Source organism: Myotis brandtii, unplaced genomic scaffold (assembly GCF_000412655.1).
Source record: "Myotis brandtii unplaced genomic scaffold, ASM41265v1 scaffold180, whole genome shotgun sequence".
NCBI lineage: Eukaryota > Metazoa > Chordata > Mammalia > Chiroptera > Vespertilionidae > Myotis > Myotis brandtii.
Genome location: NW_005356675.1, coordinates 625,687 through 641,653, shown reverse-complemented (window position 1 = coordinate 641,653; position 15,967 = coordinate 625,687). Strand labels below are relative to the sequence as shown.

At 49.6% G+C, this 15,967-nt stretch overlaps 1 protein-coding gene across 3 annotated transcripts in view; it reads right to left on the bottom strand.

Annotated features, from left to right (window-relative positions):
* Positions 1 to 13,178: 13,178 nt before the first annotated feature.
* RAMP1 (receptor (G protein-coupled) activity modifying protein 1) overlaps positions 13,179 to 15,967 on the bottom strand; it is a 29,521-nt gene continuing 26,732 nt past the window's right edge. For all 3 annotated transcript variants that reach the window (XM_014537622.1, XM_014537623.1, XM_014537624.1), the window contains exon 3: positions 13,179 to 13,777. In XM_014537622.1, the coding sequence (XP_014393108.1) occupies positions 13,522 to 13,777 (256 nt within the window). In that variant the 3' untranslated portion in view covers positions 13,179 to 13,521. The remainder of the gene's footprint in view (positions 13,778 to 15,967) is intronic.

The following is a 15,967-nucleotide window of genomic DNA, read 5'->3' as shown; positions in this document are numbered from 1 at the left end:
GGGGGGCGGAGACTCGGCCCCTCTCCTCCGCGGCTGCTGGGACTGCGGCGGGCGCTTTAAAAAAAAAATTCAAAGTCCTGAAGAACTTTATTTGGCGCACGAAAGGCGAACAATTGCGTGAGCTGAAGGCGGCGGGGCCTCGCTCATTGGCAGAGGGTGCGGCCAGGGGCGGGGCTGAACTCTTACTCCTCGCTGATTGGCGGGTGGCGGCTGGGGGCGGGTTCTCAGACTGCACACAGCCACCCACCCTCGGTGTGCCGTGGCGGAGGCTGCAGAGGAGTGGCTGGGCCCTTTCCTGTTCTTGTCTTAATGGGTTATATTCCTTCTTTCATCTTTTACACTTTTGTAAAGTGCTTTAAAAGTCTTTCAAATTGTACAAACTCTTCTCACGTCCATTTGTGTGATTGGTGATAAGGGGCGGGGGTGGGGGAGCAGCGCTCCAGCAAGGCTCCTGGAGGAATGCGCCGTCTGAAAGATGAGGTTCACCACCTAGACCGGGAGGAAAGAGCCAAGGAGTTGGAATTGTGTTTCCAGAAGCCCCGTTGAAAGGTTTGAAACAGTGGGGTGACCGTGTGCTTTTCTTTCTAAAAAAGTCTTCTGGCTCTGAGTGAGCTGGTGGGCGGGGAGCCAGGCAGAGAGGAGACCAGAGCCAGGAAGACCAGCGAAGAGCTCGGCTCATGGTATTCCTTCTGTTTGGAACAGTTTCCCCCTTCTTCACCCAGCTAACTCCTCAGTTTCTCTAAGTTTGCAGAGGTCGTACAATCCGTTCCTCAGATCCCACTGCCTTTTCCTGCAGCTGCACGTCTGTGATTCTTTCCCCTTCCAGGCTGGGGCCCCGGAGCCAGCAAAGCCCTGGGAGAACATCGCACAGGACAGAAGCAGCCCTAGCAAGCTAATGCTTCATATCCAGGAAGCATTCCCAGGAGGTTGCTGGCAGCACAGGGGCGGCCTAGGGTCTGGGCATTCAGGAGGTCTTGCTGAGGGTCCAGACAGGTGCCTTCTACCCAGGGCTCCTCGTGGCACACTCTGGATGCTGAACCCACTGTGGCAGCAATGCACGGCTGCCCATGTTTCATATTTTGTGTAGTACCTATACTTTCTGTTACACTAGGTATCAGATGTCCACTTCAGTGAGTGCTGTGGGCAAAATGCCACAATACACTGTTTTCCCTAAAAAAAACCACCCAAAACAAAACAAAAAACCCCCACACAGTTGAAATGTATATCCATTAGTTATGCGAACACCAGAGTGAACAAGGCAGGAACGATCTGGAGCAACCGTACCATGTTCTGAGCATTTGTAACGTCCAGGGTGGTGTCTGTGATCTGCATCTTGGGCTGCAACCCTTGAGACCACACTGGCGTCACCCAAAGCAGTCACCTGGCATGTCAAGGCAGTGCCACCTCCAGATAGAGTCCTCCCCCTTGCAGCCACAGCTCTCTCTCCCTGTACACTGGGGAAAAAACCAACATTCTGGTGACTCCTTTCCCAACTCATGACTAAAACCCCGCACCAGCACTTCAGTGACAGCGATGCTATGACATCTGTGGAAAGGAGTCATCATTTAGAGTGCACCTGGACCGCTGCTTGCTCTGCTGGCATCGGGTGACTTGGCACAATCCCTTAGCTGGGCAGTAAAAGTCCTAAAAGCCTTCGAATCTTTTGACCCAGTAATTTCACTCTAGGGATTGGCCTGAGGAAGTAAGCCAAGAACAGAAAAAGCTCTGGCACAAAAATTTCCATTGTGTTATAGAACTTGGAAGCAACCTCAGGCTCAGCATTAGGGGAATGGTTAACTGAATTACTGCTCATTTACTTACAGAAACATTATACAGCCATTAAGCTTGATCATTACACAGATTATATAAAACCACAAACATACTTAATAAGTGAAATAAGTAACATTCAAATTGTTTAAATACCATGACTGCAACTCTGGAAAAGACAAATATATGGGCAGAAACTAGAAGTAAATAAACAAAAATGAATAATTTTTGTGTCCAGGTGGTAGGATTATGAGTAACTTTTCCTCTCTTTTTAAAATCTGTCACTTATTTTGTTTATATGTTATTTTCATAGCAACACAATACAAAGGTCTCTTTTAAACACAATTGATCCTTAATTTGGAGGACCGGTCTTGTGCAAAATAAATGATTTTACTGCTGCTACTCACTAGCAAAATAAATATGGAGAAGCTTAAGGCTTCCCTGGACAGGTCATTTAAAAACGGGCAATGCAAATCATGCTTAGAAAGCCTTCCTAAAGTCCAAGAAGAAAAAGTCACTTTGAAATAAATGATGACTATTAGAGATATTATATTAGTTTTAGGTCACTTCCACGTGGCAATAGAGTTGGCCCTCCATGTGCTAAACGTACAGCACATTCAGGTCCATTCAATGAAATTCTGAACATACATTTTTTACAGGAAAACATGGTCTGCTTGTGCCAGTCCCCAACACGTACTGCAGGGGAAAGCAGACACTACCCACATCTGAGGTAGGAGAACGGCCCTTGGGAATGAGGACACATATTATGATGAAGAAAGGATGGAGAGAGCATGTACGGTAGGCTGAAGGAAGATTCAAAGATATCCATCCTCACTGTTATTACCTAATATTCTGGAAGTTCTGGCTAACTCAATAAGGCATTCACCAGAAATGGAAGATGATTATTAGAAAGGATGAGACATGACCATAGCATAATGAGACAATGTAAACAACTCCCTAGAATATCCAAGAGGCACCTGAAAAATGTAAAAGTGAATAAGAGATAAACAGAGTGACCGACTAAAAAGAAAAAGAAAAAGGTATATTTTCCATACCAACAATAGCCAATTAGAAGTTTATCAAAAAACCCATTTCACAATGGCGGAAGGAAAGACAAGTAAAATATTTAAACTTCATGACAAATAGGCATGATCTGGATTGTGAAAATTAATAAAGGAAACCTCAACTAAAATTGGACTCTGGAGGGCTTGTAGAGTGGGTTGTCACCCTGCCACTCCTTATCACTCCGAACATGAAAAAAGTGGGCCTTGCATCTCCAACAGGAAGGTGTGCTATCTACTTTACCTCCTCTGCAGGAGGAAGGAAGATTTTCTTCTTGCCCAGCAACAAGCCCAGCCAATGGAAAACACCACAGCTCAGCCAATGAGAAACTATCATCACCCTGAACTCTTTCCTTCAATGAACTTTCAATTTTCTTTGTTTATGAGGTCCTTGCCCCATGCTCCTTTCTATAAAAGCCTTCCATTTTGTATAACTCCTCAGAGTATCTCTCTGCTTGCTAGACGAGATGCTGCCTGGTTTATAAATAATTTAATAAAACCAATTAGATCTTCAATTTATTCAGTTGATTTTTTTTTAAACAGGATAAAACATTTTACAAACTTTATGTCTCTCAAAATGTCCATGGCAGATATACATTAGAGCTCACATCCTGTGAAGGAACCAGCCAAGACCCAGCTGGCAGGGGAGAGTAGGATCTGAGGCCTGGGAAGGCCCCAGCTAGTCTCTGGAGGAATGCTCAGAGGCCACATGGGATGTCAGGTGGGGAACAGGTGAAAATGTCACCCTATCACTGCTGCATTTTCAGCAGTGACAGCTTGGAAGCCACTTAAGTCTTCACCACAGGGCCCTGGGGGAATAAAGGATGGGGCTCACAGAGTTTTGTCAGATCTCCAGGCATGAAGAAGTGCTGTTGACCTTAAAACTAGAGGTCAGTTGTTTTACCAGCATAATGGGTTTACTTGAGAACAGCTAGAATTGCAATTCAGAACAAGCAAGCTATAGCAAAAGCTATAAGCAAAGTCCAATAAACAAAAGAGAGGAACGTTATTTTATGGGGAAAAAGGAGAAAGTGGGAGAGGTTGAATCAAAGTCCATTGGAGACAACGGATAGTTCAGGGAGATGACAGTTTTTCACTGGCTGAGTTGATGGGACATCTGATATCTTGCAGGAGACACGACATCCATCTTTTCCTGTGGGGTCTATAACTAATGCTTCTTTCCTGTGAACAATTCTATTGGGGTCTTTGACAATTCTTTCTGTAACTGACATGACAGGTTGTGTGAGAGCTCCCCCTTCTGGCCTCCTGAGTCCATTTTGGTGTGGTTTCTTTTTATTAATTTTCACAGTGCCCATTGTATATCATAAAATGGAAAAATGAGTGGCAAGGTGACATGAGTAGTACAATGGCATTTTTATAAAATAGTCTGTTTAGATAGAGATAAGTTTCCAAACTATCAGAAAATATTTACCAGTATATTGTATTAGTTGGCCAGGGCTGACTGAAGAAAGTACAGTAACTAGAGTGGCTTAAACAAACGAAATGTATTGTCTCATAGCTCTGGAGGCTGAAAGCCCTAGATCACAGTGTGAGCAGAGCTGGCTCCATAAGGACTCTAGAGCTAAATATGAAAGATGCAGTACCTTGCAGAAGAACTCACAAAGTACTTTCCCCAGTGAAGGCAAAAATTCCTTATACAGAACACCAAAAGCACTAACCATAAAGGACAAAAGGGATACATTGGATTACATTAAAATGTAGAATTTCTCTTCAAGTGACACCATTAAAAAGACAAGCCATAGAGTGGAAGAAGATATTTGCAATACATATATCTCACGAAGAATTCATATAATGAACCTGTAAAGACCTTATCCATCAACAAGAAAAGGCAGAAATTCCCAAAAGGGAATCCAGCACCAGATGAACAGGCCATGCACAAAAGAGGTGATTTGAAGGGCAAGAAACACATGAAACATGCACCTCCTCGCTAGTCATCAGGGAAAAGCCAGAGGAACCACAACATGACATCCCTTCACGCACATCAGAATAGCTTAAATGACAAGAATGGGAAATACCCAGGGTATGGGGCACTGGCAACTCTCAGACCACTGAGGGCAGTGAGCACTGGTGCGTTGGCTTTGGGAGTTGGTGCTGTCTCCTAAAATTGAACAAATGCGGTCCAACTCTGGGTGTAAATATACATATAGTCACACACACAGAAGTACTTATCATTCCACAACTTACGTTTTTAAAAAATATGTTTTTATTGATTTTAGAGAAAGGAAGAGAAAACAAGAGAGTGAGAGAGAGAAACATCGATGTAAGAGAGCAACATCAGTCAGCTGGCTCCTGCACGCCCCCTCTCTGGGGATCAAACCTTCAACCCAGGCACCTGCCCTAACTGAGATGCATGGGATGGTGATCAACCAACTGAGCCACACCTGCCAGGGCACAACTTGTGTATTTTTAGCTTCATACCATGCTTTTTAAAAAAATATATTTTTATTGATTTCAGAGAATAAGGGAGAGGGAGAGAGAGATAGAAACATCAATGATGAGAGAGAATCATTGATCAGCTGCCTCCTGCAAACCCCACACCGGGGATGGAGCCTGCAACCCAGGCATGTGCCCTGACCGGGAATCAAACCGTGACCTCCTGGTTCATAGGTCAACTCTCAACCACTGAACCACACCAGCTGGGCTTCATACCATGTTTTGAAATCTATGCATATCGCTATGTAGAGATCCATAGTGTTGACTTTAATAGGTGCATAGATTATTCATATATAAGAATATTTCACATTATTTATTCAGTTTCCTATTGCTGGGCATTTAGCTTGCTTCCAATCATTTGCTGTTACAAACAGAGTTGCAGTAAACACTGACAAAAGCAATCCTGGGTACAGGTAAGAGGTTTCTCCAGGGCCTGCCCCCAGAGGAGAAAGTGTTGGTCGATGGAGCCGACACATTTCCAACTTTGCTAGAATTACCAGATTGGTCTTCTAGGTGGTTATACTATTTACCATGCCAATAAGCAGTATGTAGCAGTTTGAATGTCTAGTAACCTCCTGGTATTGGGTATGAAATGGTCTCCCATTGTGGTTCTAATTTGCATTTCCCTGAATTTGTGCATCCCTTCTTATGTCTCTTGGCCATTCAGGGCTTGGGTGGAAGGAGAGGAGTCCTGCAGAGGGAAGCCCACTTGAACCTGCAAACCCCAGTTGTGACCTGCTGCTGCACACACAGCAGGAGGCGACCATAGCTCCCTCCTCGAACCCAAGTTCCTGTTCTCCACTCTCCTGGACCAGGGGAGCCAGCACAGGTGAGTGACATACTGGGGTCTGGGGATAGGAGGGCCCTGGCTTCAAACCCTGCAGCAGCACCCATTTCGCGGACATCTTGGCATGTGTTGCTGCCTCTCTGTGCCTCAGTCTCCTTATCTGCAAAATGGACATAACTCCCTGAATGATGAAGGCTAGGAGAGCAGGAGTGAGTAAAAAACTTCCTTCCTTGTTTTCTCCTGGGCTTGGTGCCCTCTGGGTGGCTGGCCCATCGCATGGCCTGGATACAGGCCCAGGCCCGCCTCCCTCGCCTACTTTCCAGCTGCGCAGGGCAGGCTGATAGGGCAGGCATCTCTCCAACACTCCCTAACATTCTCCCCCTTTCTCCGCCCTCCCAATGGTTGACCCAGTTAACTCAAGAAAAATATGTTTCTCTTCCTCTTTCCCTAGCCCTTCATTTCTTTGTTACCTTTCTGGACCAAAAAAAAGAAGAAAAGAAAAAAGAAAGAAAATCAACATGTGAGGAACACCAACATCAGGGGAGAAGAGAACCGTCCATTTTTCAAAACACGAAACTAGATGAAAAGTCTGTGTTGCCAAACCGACACCACGATCTTCCCCTGACTCCTCTAGGCTCGCTCCCCGCAACAGGAACGTGCGATGCCTCTCGAAGCAGGTTTTTATTCAACCTGTGACATTTCTGGCTACAGTGCTGTTTTCCACGAATATTCATGGTGAGTTGCAACCCTTTAGCTCCAGCACAGCTTCAATTGGCTGCTGGCAGAGCCAACTGCCACCAGGTGGAGTTCGATGGTTGGGGCTGAGCTGTGTCCACCCCCTCCCTTCATTCATATGTTGAGGTCCCAACCCGCAGGTACTCAGAATGTGATTGTATTCAGAGACAGGGTCTTTGAAGCGGTCAATAAGGTGACTGGGATGGGCCACACAGACACACACAGGGGGACAACCATGGGAAGACGAGGCGGGTGTCTCCACGCCAAGAAGAGAGGCCTCAGAAGAACACGTCCATCTTGAACTGCCAGCTCCAGAACTGTGAGAAAGTACATTTCTGTTGCTGAAGCCCCCAGTCTGTGGCATTTTGTGGTGGTGGCCCAAACTGAGACAGCTCCGTTCTATGCAGAATGAGACGGGCCCGGGAGCTGGAGAGAATCCCCACATGTCACCAACTGAATGCTTACCATTATGATCATCATCATGATTCTTCACCTCGCCTCCTGCCCTCTGCGGTGGGGACCACCCTGAGAGCGAAATAGATGCACAGGCTCGTGCATGCGTGTGTACCCACAGCCACCAGGGGCCCAGCTCCTCAGTGAAAAGGCCCCATCACGGCCAAATTGAAGAGTGTATGTGTCAGGCACAGCACCTAGGGCTTTCTTTACAACAACTCCCTGGAGTGCCCAGGGCCATCCCTTCACAGGTGAGGAAACTGAGGCCCAGAGGCTTCGAGTAACTTGCCTCACCGTTTTTCTTGGGCATAGAGCTAGGATCCAACTAGAGCCCAGGCGGTTTGCTGCCATAGCTTCTATGCTACAACTTGTTTTTATTTTTAAACTTGGCGAGGGTCAGGAGAGGATGCCATGGCGAGGGTCTGATTGACCTCCGTGTGTGACCTTGGGCAGTCTGGGCAGGTGCTGGGATGTAGCTGCCACCATGATGGGCTGCTCTGAGGATAAAAAACAGTTCCACCTGCCATCGTCACTGACCTCCAGGCACCCCTGCCTGCCTCCCACCCCAGAAACTCAGGGAGCAAACTGCCCCAGCTCGTGGGCAAATGTCTGTTGGGAAAGGGACCCAGTAGAGGGAGAGAGCCCCTGGGTGACCGTCCCAGCCCTGGGACTGGGGCTGGGGTGGGGTAGCGGGGAGGTATGACTTTGAGGGAAGGGCAGGAACATTTTAAAGCTGCCCTTAACCTGGTGTTCTTGATCCCCATGGCACGTTTATGGAACCCGAGTAAAGACAGGAAACCTCCTGGGCCATCTCAGCACAGTCCCATGAAGAAGAAACCAAAGTCAGATCCAAGTTCACCTCCAAATATAGCCTTGAAAAGTATTGTTGGTCTTTCCTGAATTTGTTCCACAAGGAACCAAAGGGCAGTTATGTTCATAAAATGGAGAAGGATCTTAAACACACTTTCCCCTCGCTGTGTCAAAGCCCACAGCTGCCTGCACGGTCCTGTACATCCCACCTCCATCCCTACCCTCCAAACACTGATCCCTTGGCAAGTAGCCTCTCACTGGAGCTTGGACACCACACCATCCTGGGGATGTAGCGGATGACTGGCGCTAGGCCATCCCTTCCAAGCACATACATGATCAGAGATGAGTAGGCTGCTAAAGTCACACAGGTGGGAAGGGGTCCAGTCGGGGCCCAGCAAGTTCGAGTCTAGCACTGGGACTCCTAACCCCTGTGTCGCGCGGCCTTCATTACTGGGAAGTGTGACTTGGCAGCTAGATCCACACTGTAGTGTGTTGTTATTGTTTCTATGAGTCACATTATATGATCATCCCCCAGTTTGGTATGGCCTGGGGAGTGCGCTCACACTCACTCACACATACACACACACACACTCACACACTTACAAACTCACACACATTCACACACACACTCTCACTCACACACACATTCCCCCATACACTAAACTCACATTTACACACACACACACACACAAACACACTTACAAACTCACACACATTCACACACACACTCTCACTCACACACACATTCCCTCATACACTAAACTCACATTTACACACACAAACACACTTACAAACTCACACACACACTCACACTCTCATACACTCTCTCACTCACACACATTCCCACATACACTAACACTCACATTTACACACACACTAACACACTAGTACAAACTCACACACACACACACACACACACACACACAACTGAAATCACTTCACTTCCTATTTTGTAACCTGCCTTTTCCAATTAACTCTATGGCATGAGAAAAAACTCCATGTACGTAATTTTAGGAAACTGCTTCCCGTCATCTCGATTTAATCTGACGGGAAGGTCCTCTCCTGTGGCCTGAGGATGTCTCCACTTGACTGCTGTGTAAGTGATCCTGGTGCCGATCAGTCCACATGAGTCCGTTGTCCGTCTCTAATTACGCCCTTGGGATAAATTCCTAGGAGGGAAATTACTGGGAATACACACTCGCAGACTTTGGGTCCATCTTTCTAATTTGAAGAGGAAGTTTCATCCCAGGGGTTTATCTAGGTTGGGGAGGGGCGGGGAGTTCTGGGAAGGAATGCCATGGCCCAGCCTCAACTCGCCCTGTGCCCTGCTGGATTCCAGCCCCCTGCCCCACGTGCCCTCCCCAGCTGCGTCTCCAGCTGCATCCCCAGCAGGGACTCCTTTCTGTGAAGATGAGCTCAGTTCAGAGCTGCTTCTGGCTCAGAGGATGATGCCCTGTCTCCAGGGCGATTTCATCCGGGAGCTGCTGATAGGAGCAGCTTTGGGAACAACATGTCCTTGGCCAATTCCACTTCCCAAGTCCTTTTCCCTTCATTTGTTGGGTTCTTTGATTTTTTTCTTTGGATTTCCAGGACGAAGCTCTGGAGAGGGGGCCATTTCTCCAGCTGCTCAATCTTACTTGTTAAATGAAACCTGTCGTCAGCTTCCCCAGCCAGCCCAGCGACTCCCAGCTGTCCCTGCAGGCCCCTGTCCCTGGACGGTCAGAGGAGGCCACGGAAGGATAGCTGCTTCCACCAGCCCGGGTCTCTCCTGCTTGGGTGGGCACTCGGGGTGGCAGAAGCTTCAAGGCCTGTAGGAAAGGGTTGGGACAGGGAGGGTGATCGTGTGTGTGACTGGTGTGACCCACCATCGCCCCTCTTGTACTCCCAGGGGGCCCCTGGGACAGGCTCAGGGGAAGGGCAGACAGAGCACAGGAGGGACACACTAGGCCTGAGCAGTGCCTCTCGGTGGGGAGGACCTGCAGCTCCTGCTTCTCCTCCACCTCTACCCCCAGCGTGGACCCCACTGCTCCCCCACTGACCTCGGCCTCTGCTCTCTGAGGCTCTGAGGCAGCCAGGGTATCGGCGCCATCCCCTGTGATCTTGGCAGGTGCTCATTCTGTGGCAGCACCGACCAGACACCCTATGGCCCTCCCGCTGCCTGCCCGCACCTCTCCGGAGAATGCACTGCTCGGAAGAGTGATTCCGGGAACAGTTCTCGAGGCATCTGAGAAACTCATTGGCTGCTTGGCCGCAGTGGCTCAGGTGGTTGGGTGTCACCTGTGCTCCGAAAGGTTGCAGGTTGGATCCCCAGTCGGGGCACATACAGAAGGCTACCTGTTTCTCTCTCTCCCTGCACCCGCTTCCTCTAAGCATGTCCTCTGGTGAGGATTAAAAAAAGAAAGAAACTCACTTGCCTTGAAAGTCAACTGCCCACTCAAGGCCCCCACAGGCTGGGCCGAGAGCAGCTACCACCCAGAACCGGTCCTGGACAGGGCCATACCCCCCAGCACGGGGGACAAGGCATTTATCTCAGGAACTTCTGGGGCTCCTGGCCTCGTTCTGTCACCCCATAGGCTGGGTTTTGGAAACCGCCTCTGCAGCAGGTCGTTAGCAGTTCCCAACGTTGTCCCTGTCACAGCCTGACAAAGGGGAGAACCGAGGTCTCACCAGCTCTTGAGTTTGCTAAGTCACTGGAAGTTCAGAGAAGATCTTCTTTGGAAACAGGGTCTCTGCAGAGGGAATGAGTTAAGCTAAAATGAGGTCCCACTGGCAGGGGGCGCCCTAAATCCAGTATGGCTGGTGTCCTCATAGGAAGAGGAGACACAGCGCACACAGGGAAGACAGTGAGATTGCGAGATTGGTGTGATGCAGCCACAAGCCAAGGACTACCAGGGAGTGCCAACAGAGACCCGAGGCAGGAAGAGGAGGGAGGGGTCCTTCGGGGAGCTTCAGAGGGCCTGGCCCACCAGAGCCATGATTGGGAATTCCTGCCTCTAGAAACTGAGAGAATAAAATCTGTGTTTTAAGCTGCCTGGTTTGTGCTAATTTGTTACCACAGCCCAAGGAAACTAAACTTTGAGTTATTTTAGAAAGTTGATTGTTTTCATTATATTCTTATTTATAAGTAGTGGCCCAGTGCATAAAATTCGTGCACATTAAAAGGGAATTAATTAGAGGAAATATTTTAATATTGCTATTTGTCCTTTCTCTATAATAAAACTGTCAGAGATGAAAGAAAATTAGTAAAATGTATATGAAAATCTCCCTCCTGTCAGAGTCTGGGGCATGCCACGGGACCCAGAATCAAGTCCCCGCCCATCCATGTGCCCCTCGAAATCATGTGAGACCCAGACCCAGCTGGCCCCTCCCCGGTTAAGCCCCGCAGGGCAGGGGGTGCAGCCTCAGGTCCTCTGTCAAGCCCCACTGGGCGGAGGGTGCAGCCTCAGGTCCCCGGCCTGGTGCCGAGCCAGGGGCACAGCCTCAGGTCCCCCAGCCCTGGCGCTGGGGCAGGGGGCACAGCCTCAGGTCCCCCACCCCGACACCGGGGCGGGGGGCGTGGCCTCAGGTCCCCAGGCCCGGCCTCAGATCCCTCGGCCCTAGTGCCAAGGCACGAGGGGACATGGGTGCGATGACCATTTGCATATTAGCTCTTTATTATATAGGATAACGTTTCAATTATATTAATAATACCAAAACCACACACACACACACACACACACACACACACACATATTCTGGTAAGCACATAGGAGGCAGGGGCCCTGTCTTTGAAGATGCCACAGCCCTCACACTGGTTCTGGAAGGATCCTTGCTCAGCCCTGGGTGAGGTGCTGGGGCCCTGCAGACCCCCGTGGGGCCCTGACCACCTGTGGAAACCTGGGGACAATGGGGCTGCCCTGGGAGTGGGGGGCGGGAGTCCCCTCCACAAGCGGTGGATCCGGGCGGGAGGGATTACTGAAATGACCAGGAAGCAGCACCGAAGGAAACAGGACCCACAGGTTCAGGAAGCAGGGGCCTCTGCAGGTGCATGTGCAGCTAATTACAGGAGGAATGACCACCACGGCCAGGTGGGGACACCTTTGCCCTCGGGTGCAGTGTGAGGTCCTCGAGCTGCTTCCTGCCATTCCCTGCTTCTGAAGCCTCCTGGATCCCCAAGACTAGGGACACCGGGGCCTCAACCAGAAGCTTCCTCCACCTGGTTCCTGTCCCGGAGCCCAAATCGTGACTCATCTGTGCCATCAGCTTCCTGGGGAGAAGCGGGGATAACGGGAGACAATTGCCCTCATTCCTTCCAGCTCTCACAGCCCAGTTTCCAACCGTTGAGAGTAGAGGAAGCTGGGGTCTAGCAGGTAGCTCATAGCCCTTCCCAGGTCCTGTGCTGAGGACTCCAGAAACCCATGTTCCCTGAGGCTATCACTGCAGCGAGCACACCTGTGCCCTTTCCTGACCAGAGTGGGATGGGGGGCCCTGTGGCTGTGGTGTGCTAGTGCGGAATAGTCCAGAACATGATGGCTCTGGCCAGCTGACCTGAGGCAGAGAAGCTGCTGCTGAGGGTGAGAAGGGGCAGGTCCTGGGCTGGGAGGTGCTGGAGGGCAGGGCAGGCTGCGGGCTGTAGGCACTTCAGAGGTTGTTCAGCTCAGAGGACATCTGGGAGGGACAGTGTGGAGCTCCCTTAGGGGATCCAGAACCTTCTAGAAGCCTGTTTACACGTGGAGGCTTAGGAAGAATCCTGAATGGGGAAGCAGTGCTGGGTTGGGTGCAGGGACGTGCAGAGGAAATAGCAGGTGAAACCCTCAAGGACAGAGTGGTGGGAGCCTGGACCTGGGGGATGGGAGGCATTCTTGGGGAGTCGGGGCGGGGGGCTGCTCAGCAAAACTGAGCAAACCTGGCCTCGGCATGTCTGTGCATCACAGTCGTCTGAGCCAGTGGTTCTAGACACTGTGGAGGGGTGGGGGCCTCAGGACCCTGTGGAGCACCTTCAGTGCACACCCAGGCCTCACTGCCATCGGGCCCTGCAACACCGCCTGCAGGGGAAGATGTGTCTGAAGCGTCCAGTGTTCCTCCCCAGCTTCTACTGTGACCCACAGCCAGAAACACTGACCCTTCCCAAATTCAAGGACATCCTTTTAATCACAATCTTCTCATCCACAGACTGGCTAGAGGTGAGAGCAAACACATCAGAGACTCCCCAGAAATAATGACCGTTATGTTCTGCTCCCTCCTAGCACCAGCCCCCTTCCTAGGGTGGCCTTCACCTCCAGCTGGGGGCGTCCAGGTTAATGCCTGCACCACCGCCGCTCCGAAATCCTGTTAGCCGATCTCAGGTGGGACGAGGGGGCTTGGGGCCTGCTCTGACGTCAGGGCCAGGAAGCCATTCCCAGGCCAGGCCCAGAGCTCCCCGGCCTCCCTGCCTGCCCACAGCCTCAGCGTGGGGGGCAGTTACCAGGCTGCGGCCTACACGATGCCCTCGGTGAGCTGGCTTTTCCAGACCACCAGCCCAGTCATGAGCAGGGTCATCAGGATGGGCACCACAATGAAGGGGCAGAGGATGCTGAGGGGCGGGTCCTGCATGGCCCGGCCTGAGACAGGGCAGCTTCTGAAGTAGTGCTGGTGGACGGTGATGAAAAACTTGTTCACCACGGCGTTTGGCCAGTAGCAGTTCAGCCTTTGCATCACGTACATGGTGCAGTTTCTGAGCTCTTCGTAGCTCCTGCAGATAGAAAAGCAGGTGGTCAGCCCTGACTGGTTTGGCTCAGTGGATAGAGCATCAGCCTGCGGACTGAAAGGTCCCAGGTTCAATTCTGGTCAAGGGCATGTACCTTGGTTGTGGGCACATCCCCAGTAGGAGGTATGCAGGAGGCAGCTGATCGATGTTTCTAACTCTCTATCCCTCTCCCTTCCTCTCTGTAAAAAAATCAATAAAATATATTAAAAAAAAGAAAAACAGAAAGAAAAGCAGGTGGTCAGGAGGAAAAGTAATACTGAAGCTGGCCTCACAGTGCTTGTAGTCTGTGGGCTAGTTTCAAACAAGGTGAAGAAAAGAAAAGGAAAGAAAAGAAAAGGAAAGAAAAGAAAAGAAAAGAAAGAAAAGGAAAGAAAAGAAAAGCAGGTGGTCATCCCTGGGTAGGCAGCGACTAAGGTGGGACCTGAGCCAGGGCTCTCCACATTGAGGGCAGACTAGAGGTGGGACAGCCAACATCTTCAGATGTCAGCCCAGGGCAATGAGCCCTCTGGTGGGCAAATCTGCAGCCCATTCTGAGGAATAAATAATTAGTGAATGTGAAGACAGGTCTGTAGAAATGACCCAAAATGGAACAGAAGGAGAAAAGAGCTATGGTAAATTCACAACACTCTCAATAATATCAACCCCAACTTGTAATCTGAGTTCCAGGAGGAGAAGACGGAATGGGGGAGAAGGAATATTTGAAGAGATAATGACTGAGAATTTTCCCAAAATAATGAGACATCAATTCACAAACCCAAGAAGGTAAAGTACCCCAAACAGGACAATAAAAACCAAAACAACAACAAACAAACAGCCACACAGACGTGTCAAAGCCAAACTCTGAAAACCAAGATAAAGAAAAAAAAATCTTGGAGTCAGAGAAAAGACACCTCCAGGGAACAATGATATGAGTCACAGCTGACTTCCCACCAGAGACTATGGAAGCCCAAAATGATGGGGGCATCTTTAAAGTACTGGTGGTAGAGATGGGGGAACTGTCTGCCCAGAATCCTACACCCAGTTAAAAATATTTTTCAAATATGATGTTGAAATAAAGACCTTTTTAGAGGAAAAAAGAGCTGGGAGAATTCATTGTGCTACAAGAAATGTTAAAATTCTTCAGTAAAAAAAAAAAGAGAACAGAAAGAATTTTGGACCCACACAAAGAAATGAAGAGCTCCTTAACTGGTAAAATGAAGATATTTATTTATTTTTATTTTTTTAAATATATGTTTGTATTGATTTCAGAGAGGAAGGGAGAGGGAGAGATAGAAACATCAATGGTGAAAGAGAATCATTGATCGGCTGCCTCCTGCATGCCCCCTACTGGGGATCGAGCCTGCAACCTGGGCATGTGCCCTGACCGGGAATCGAACCGTGACCTCCTGGTTCATAGGTCAGTGCTCAACCACTGAGTCACACCGGCCAGGCAAAATGAAGATATTTAAAAGACACCGTTCCTTGTTTTTCATCTAGAAAGTGATTAAGTGAAGCAGAAGCCATACAGCAATTTGGGGAGCCGGAGGGAGGCTTTCAAAGGCCCATGCCTCCAGCTACAATCTTATGGTTTCTAAGTCGCTTGGTCACTATTTTGTCTGCCTGGCTGCTCTCTGGGCCGTTACCTCAAGTACCAGGGTGCAGGGGGCCTCCCCCAGACTATGTGGGTGGGCAAAGTGCAGGAGACTGGGAAGGAGAGGGTGGGCAGAGACCACAGAGGCTGTGCAGGACCTGTGCCCGCTGGGTGTGTGGTTTTCCCACGTGAACAAGGACTCATGTTTCGAGTACAAAACACAAGTGGAAGAAGCCACAGAAGTCCTGACAGGTTGGGTCTCATTGTGAGAAAAGAATGAGTTAGAACATGTCGAGTGCCTGGCACATGTAAGTGCTAAAGGTATCAGGTGTTGTTGAAAACTACATCCAGCCCTTGGTGTGGTTGTTGATTAACCACATGGCTACGTGTTACAAACACTGGTGTGAATGACTGTCTGCTCCCCACCACAGACCCACCAAACTAGCAGGTAGTGTTTGGTGTTCTGCAGACCCAGTGACAGTCAACCCTACATGTTGTCCTCCCATCCTCTGTGCTTGAGGAGTGGAGCTGGGATGTCCTGAGAAGGAGGTGTTGCCATCTCTGCATGGGAAGGAGCCCCTGACCCAGGACGCTGTGACCGGCAG